This window comes from Pteropus alecto, unplaced genomic scaffold (assembly GCF_000325575.1).
Source record: "Pteropus alecto unplaced genomic scaffold, ASM32557v1 scaffold53, whole genome shotgun sequence".
Classification (NCBI taxonomy): domain Eukaryota; kingdom Metazoa; phylum Chordata; class Mammalia; order Chiroptera; family Pteropodidae; genus Pteropus; species Pteropus alecto.
The window spans coordinates 394,791-401,633 of record NW_006434366.1 but is presented as its reverse complement, the minus strand read 5'-3'; the positions used below and the strand labels follow the sequence as shown (position 1 = coordinate 401,633).

Sequence of the window (6,843 nt, the reverse complement as noted above, 5' to 3'; positions counted from 1 at the left end):
GGAATTTGGAAATGTAGCCGTGAAGGTGGGGAGAGAAAGTCTAGAGATGGCCCAATGGTCGTCATCACTGAGCAGCAGCTGAAGCCCTAGACTCAGGTTTCTTTTTCTTTTTCTTTTTTATTTCATTTATTTATTTATTTTAAGTTTATCGAGCTAGACTCTGAGTTTTCTGAAAGGAATAGTGGACCAGATGAGTAGGGTGCTAAGCCTTGGAGAATGCCTGGAGTAGCAAAGAAGACAAAGGAGGAAATACTAAGAAGGGAGATTTAAAGAGAGAGACAGTTTGAAGCATTGGCTACACCAAAAGGGCAAGAAGGTTGAGGACCAAGAAAAGCAGATTAAATCTGCCTCACTGCAAAATGCCTTTGTTGAACCTTACCTAATCACCAACATGCCACCACAGATGGGAGTCCGGTAGTGGCTAGAGCTAAGCTTTGCATTGGCTGGTTACTGGCATGTCATTGGAACTCACTAAACCTAGTCTTATCTGTGAACTGGGACTACCTCTCCCACTGGGTCACGTGAGATCCATTAGATAAGAAACAAATGGTGAAAGTAAGCGGATGAAGAAATCAGAGGCAGCGTCTCTCAAAGCATGTTACTAATGATTGTTGAGTACAGGGTTTGAATAAATTGGAGGAAAAAGAAGTCTGAATCCAACAGGTTAAGTGAATGCTGAAGACATATATACAGTGCAGCTTTTTCTGTTCAGAGTTTTGGCAGACAGTTGGGCCACTGCTACTGACAGGCAATTCGGATTCTGGGAGATGACTGTATCTTAACTTCTGATTTCAGGTCCGACTGCAGACGCAGCCCCCGAGTTTGCCCGGCCAGCCTCCCATGTATTCTGGGACCTTTGACTGTTTCCGAAAGACTCTTTTTAGAGAGGTATGGTATCCCGGTGCTGGGCATTCCTCTGACTCAGAGGAACACGTTCACAGGTTGGTTTGTTACTCCCTGAAGGGGGCAGGGTGGCTGTGTGTAGTTTTGTTGGAGGTCTGGCCCACAGCGGCGGCTCACTCGCTGTGCCACCACCCTGTGCCCTCCTATTATGATTACTCTGGAGTCTTTGCTAGTTCCAGCTACTGTTTTCTACAGATGACTGAAGCTAGTAAAATGATTCTCTCTTTTGGAAGGCAAGAATTTAGACCACAGGGGATTAATGAATAATTGGAGACTCAAAATGGAAGAAAATGCAAATCTGGATTAATCAGTTTGACAGGAATCGGTGGCAGAAGTTCACAAAAGTCTGAAGGAAAAGACAGCCATCTGAGAAACAGTGAGAGAGGCCCGCAGAGTCTTCAGACTCCTAGACAAGGACACTAAATTGGTTTGAAGTTACTGGATCACAGAATAATTTTCATAGATTTCTTAGAGTGAAAACATGGGATTTTTAAAAAGTTTTAATTACTAGTGACATTACTCACTTCATTAGCACAGGTGTAAAAAACTCTACTGAGAACTTTTTTTCTTCCTTTGCTTCCTAAAATATAGGTCTTGTGAATAAACACTATTAAATATACAGTCTTTCTTAAATACATGGAGTACCTATTTAGCAGCTGGGCAGTGTGCTGGGTGCTGGGGGCCTGGTGAGAATGGCTTGTGTAAATCCAACTCCCTGCAGAGTCGACTAGGCTTCCTTAGTCCATATTTGTGGGTGTCCCTGGTTTTTACTGTGCCAGTCTTAGCTGTCTGCTCTCTGGAGCTGCCACACAGAGATCTTGGTTGTGCTGCATGGACCTGGGTGGGCCAGCACCCTGGAAGGAGGGCTAGAAGAGTTGTCAGGAGGCGTGGACTTGGCCCCTTAGGACATGAGCCTTCTTCTCAACCAGGTGGCGAGCCATTGGGGGAGCTTCAGAAGGACTTTTTCCCTTGTAGATCCTCCTCAGAACCTTCTCTGCCTTGTTTACTTTGTCCTGTTGGCTGCCTCTGCACTTTGTTTTTGGGGAGTCTGCTTATAGCCTATAGCAATGTTTGACCTTTGCACCGTCCAGGAGAGCTGACAAGTAGAGTTCCAGAAAGTGGCTTGGTTGTGAATGCCCAAGGCATGCACGAGGCCGGTTCTTTGGGCTGGGTCTGGACCGTCCTGGTGTGCTGCCCCACTCTGTAAGGAGCGACTCTCACATTTTTTGTGTTTGTTTTTTAAATTATTCCTTATTTTGTATTAAAGTGATATAAACTTGTTACAGAAAGGCTTGTAACAAGGTAACAAATTGATCCCCCTCCATTCTCCAGGACAACTACTTCCAGCTTTCAGTTGTTCATGCTGTTTCTAAGGAACTACACAGTATACATTCACTACTGTATTTTATACATCTTTAGATGTTTTAGCTCTCTATTCATGGTAAAGGATTTTAACTCTTACATAACCTATCCCCTCTTTCTGCTCTGCCCATATAATTTTATCACACCTTGTGATTTAATCCAATTCACTGTTTTTATGATTACCATTTCATATATGTTTCTTTCTGATAACTAATGTACTGTGATGTGCATTCATTTCTTGGGCAACTTTTTGTTTCTCTTGAGGTTAGGTTAATAATTATGCCAATCTCCATTGCTTATGTTTCTTTGAATCACTGCCTCTGTCACCCTGTACTCTAAATGCTCTGTGGAATACCTTTCTGTTTGGTTTCCCACACTGCCTAAACAGTAATGATCTGTTCTTGCAATGTGTGTTATTTTGCTTTGTTTTTCTTGGAAACATGCCTCCTAGAGCCTGCCTGTCACGGGACAAGTGACCAGGTTCATATCAATGTCACGAGAAAGAATTCACAGACAGACAGTAAAGGCGATAAAGCAATAGCTCAAATTTATTGGAAGCAAAAATACACTCTTAAAAGCAAAAGTACACTCTCAGACTGGAGAGCGAGCAAGCTCAGAGGGAGCTGCCCTGCCTTATTGTGGGTTTTGGGGTTTTATCTATTGATCTAATTAAGGGGTGGACTATTCATGATCTGGGGTGGTCTCTTCATAAAAAGAAAGCGATATGGAAAACACCCCTTTTCTTGCCATATTTGGGTTTTTCGGAACTGTCATGGCATCAGATGCATGATGGGTACAGCGTTAACTGCAATGCTAATTTATTATAATAGCTGTATAATGAGAGAAGAATTAGGCCAAAGGTGAACAGAGTCTGACCTGTGCATGTGTCTTTGTGGAAAGACCACCTGTGTCTCCGAGTCAGGATGTTGTGGGCTTTGGGCTCCTTTAAGGGCTTATCAGGGCTCATGGCGACCACATCTGTGCCCTTGTGGGTTTCTCATCCTCCTGCTCATATCTGTCTATCTGCCTACTGCGACACTCCCTCCTCGTACTCCCATGTAGACTGGCTTCTTCCCAGGCCCACGGCACCCTATACCGTCCTGGAAATCCCTTTCGTCTTTCTTGGGATGAACTTTTGCTCTCCTGGGTCCCAGACTTTCCTCTCCCTTGGTTTACTAACCTTGTTTGGTTGGGATATCTCTTTGTCTTACTGTCTACTTACTGCTAGTACATAGTTGCTCTCATTACCCAAATGTACTCGTGAAAATTGATGTGCAGTCTTACTATTGTTTTTAACAATAAAAATCCCATGTCTTAATACTTGGAAAACACATAAATTTCTTAATCACCTGTAATCTCGCCCCAAGGAAGCCAGGTCACATTGTACATCCTGTTTTGTAGCCTCCTTTTTTGTTTTCACTTAGTAGTGTCTTTTCATGTTACATTGGGATTTTATGACTGTGCGATAGTCCATTTACTGAGTTACCATAATTTGTTTCATTTATCTTGTATTTGGATTCCAAAATCGTGTACCTGATAAATGCGTGATGTCGTTTTAAAAAATATCTCTGAGTATTTTCTTAGAATAAATTTCTAGACAGAGAATTGTGCTGCGCAATTCTCTTCCAGATTTTCTTCCAGAATAGAAGCTGTTTTCCATTTTCTTCAGCAGTATGTAAGAGGACAATTTCTGATAAATGTTGGGGGTTTCTACCTTTTCACAGCCCTCCTTGCTTGGCAGAGTTGAAGGAAGGAAGCCTCAGGGGAGTGGACACACTGCTTCTCTTTTTCAGCGCTGTAAAAGTTGGTGGTGTAAAGCTTCTGCTTCTGTGATTCCTTACAGGGCATCACGGGGCTATATCGGGGCATGGCTGCCCCCATCATTGGGGTCACCCCCATGTTCGCTGTGTGCTTCTTTGGGTTTGGTTTGGGGAAGAAACTGCAACAGAAACACCCAGAAGATGTGCTCAGGTGAGTACTTACAGGCCTGGAGCATTCGATGCTGCCCTGCCGGGTGGCCGTCCTCCTGGGCCCGGAGGCTGGCACCTGGGAGCTCCACATGAGGGAGCTACTCGAGTTTCTTTTGCCTTGTGAACCAAAAGGGAAAAAGCTCCCTTCTCCCCCCTCCCCTTACCAGGCTTTCGTAACTTTTTTCTGTGAGGCTACCGGTATTGCTAATGGGGACATCAGTATTACCAGCCCTGCAGGGGTTTGGGAGGTCTGAATGATAAAATGTGTGTCACGTGCTGAGAGCAGTACCTGGTGCTGCAGTAGTGACAGCAGCAGCCTTGTTTTCCATTACCTGGTTGGGAAAAAGGAGGCTCTCGCTTTGTTTTACTTTATAACGTGATTATAATTATTTCAGATATTGGTTTCTCTGTTAAAGTGAAATAAATTAGTGTATTTCCTTCAAGTTTTATAAACTTTAAGAAGTTGGATTTGGGTATGAAGAGGCAGATGAGTCAGAATTATAGCTCAGAATCGACAAAATAGTAAATGAAAACAGACTTCTTGGGATGCAGAAGAACTCTGAGTAGAAACATGTGATGTCAAGGTACTCTGTCTGAGCTGTGTAAGGTGACAACTCCTGAGAGGGGCTGCAGGCAGCACAGGACACACATAGGCTGGTCAGGCTTGAGATCCAGGAACTCAGGCGAGGAAGCCCAGGGGGCCACGCAGTTGTTTTCTGTCACTACTTCAGGCTACAGCAGGCTGAGCAAGGGTCTGGGATGTACACAGAGATGCTTATAATGCAACACTCTATTTCTGGACTCCTATGACCCTCTGAATGTGCCCAGCTTCTATGAACAGACACAGATGGTCCCAAAGGTGGGTGTGTGTAGGGTCCTTTGAAGCTGTGTTTGACAGTTGGTGATCCAAATGTCCCATGGACACATGTCCTCCCTGAGCATCTGGTCCTTTAGCTCATGTGCCAGCTCACAGGTATACCAAGGCTATGCACCAGAACCCCCAGTGGAGTCGCTGCTAGTACTTTGGCCTGTGGGTTGTGTTGCCCGTACGATCACATCAGCACTCAGAAACACTCTTCCTGCTTGAGCAAAGGTTGAGATGCTCAGGACCCCACCACCATAATCCTGCCACGTTTAGAATCCTGAATATCAGCCCTGCCGTGTTTCCCATCCCTTCAGTGGTGTTTGGGGATAGTATGGAAAGGAGTAGTATCAGGGCTTTGGGATGGCAGCCAAGGAAGGACCAGCACTCATAGATGCTTCCCTGGGGTGGGGTAGGGAGTGGCAGAATGGGCCAGGCAGTCAGAGAGTGTATCTACATGGTATCCTGTGTACACACAGAGACCCCATTCACAGGAAAGTCCCCAGTCCCAGGAGATGGAGATATCCCCAGCCTGGGGTCTGCACGTCCTGAGAAGAATGGAGCGTGTTGGTTTTATATTGGGGGAAGTTTGTTTGCTGAGAGAGTCTCTTCTTTGTGACAGCAGTGTGAACTGGAGCTGTGAAGGAGACCATGAATGAAAGCAAGTCTCTTGACTGTTCACCAGTCAGCCTGTGTGCTGGGCTTGCATGCCTGATGTAGATATATGAGCCCTGGCTGGGGCGAGTGCATGGACAAAACTGGACCATTGAGGCTCGCACCCCACCTAGAGGGAAGGACCCTGAGTGGACGTCTCCCTACCCCGATTTGACATCTGTTTTCCAGGTCTTGGGCTCCTTGTTGGGTGGGACCAGCCTCAAGGCTCAGCTGGCAGAGGCTTGGGGTCAGGAGAGGCTTCTAAGTGAAGTTTTTCAGCAACATTTGCTTAATTGTGGGGACTCTGGTAAATGCAGATTGTAGCTTTGTGCTCCATTGCCTCTAGATCATCCTGGTATTGCTAATCCCAGAAAGAAAAGGCGATGCCAACGGTGGCACAGACTGCTGTGGGCTATAGATGCTAGGAACCTCAGACTCCGCCAGATACTCAGTGTGGCTCAGTCTGTGGGGGCTAGGGTAAGGACCCAGATCTCTGGCCCCTGGGGGATCATTCCCTGCACAGAGACCCACAGAACCATCATGCCTGTCTGAGTACCATTCCTATTTGGCCCTTTCTCAGCATCTTATAGCACATTCTTTACAACTGGCCTGCCTGCCCTCAGCCAGTGGAGGTGGCCACAGCTATTCCCCCTGGCCTTGATGCTGTCCTGCTTGAATCTTGGCTTGAAATGTTCTCTGGCCCTTGATGATCCAGAGGAGGTGAGGTTGGAGAGTACCTGGGGTTGACAGAGATCCAGATCCTGGCTTAGTAGCTTTTTTCCATAACAACCCTGAATTTTATAGGTAGGGAATAAAGGCTCAGAGAGGCCTGGAAACTTATCCATAACCACATGGCAGGCCCAGGGGAGGAAGCCATGTCTCACTATAAAGCCCCTCCCGTGGGTGACAGCACCTGGGTGTGCAGGTGGGCCTCTTGCGGCTCTTGACACTGAGACCCCTGCCCTGAGAAGTTTGACATCAGAATATACCTGGCACTTGGCTTTTGCGCGAAATATGATTTATTTGTGGTATGCTTCTGCCCAAAATGCTTTTTTTTTTTTTTTTTTTTTTTTTACACAGCCATCCTCTCGT

The 6,843-nt window shown here is 45.9% G+C and overlaps 1 protein-coding gene across 1 annotated transcript in view; it reads left to right on the top strand.

Moving 5' to 3' along the window:
- Positions 1 to 6,843, top strand: part of SLC25A20 (solute carrier family 25 member 20) — a 19,687-nt gene that overhangs the window by 1,714 nt on the left and 11,130 nt on the right. Inside the window, exons 2-3 of the mRNA XM_006909064.3 lie at positions 796 to 888; positions 4,109 to 4,236. Of these exons, the coding sequence (XP_006909126.1) occupies positions 796 to 888; positions 4,109 to 4,236 (221 nt within the window). The remainder of the gene's footprint in view (positions 1 to 795; positions 889 to 4,108; positions 4,237 to 6,843) is intronic.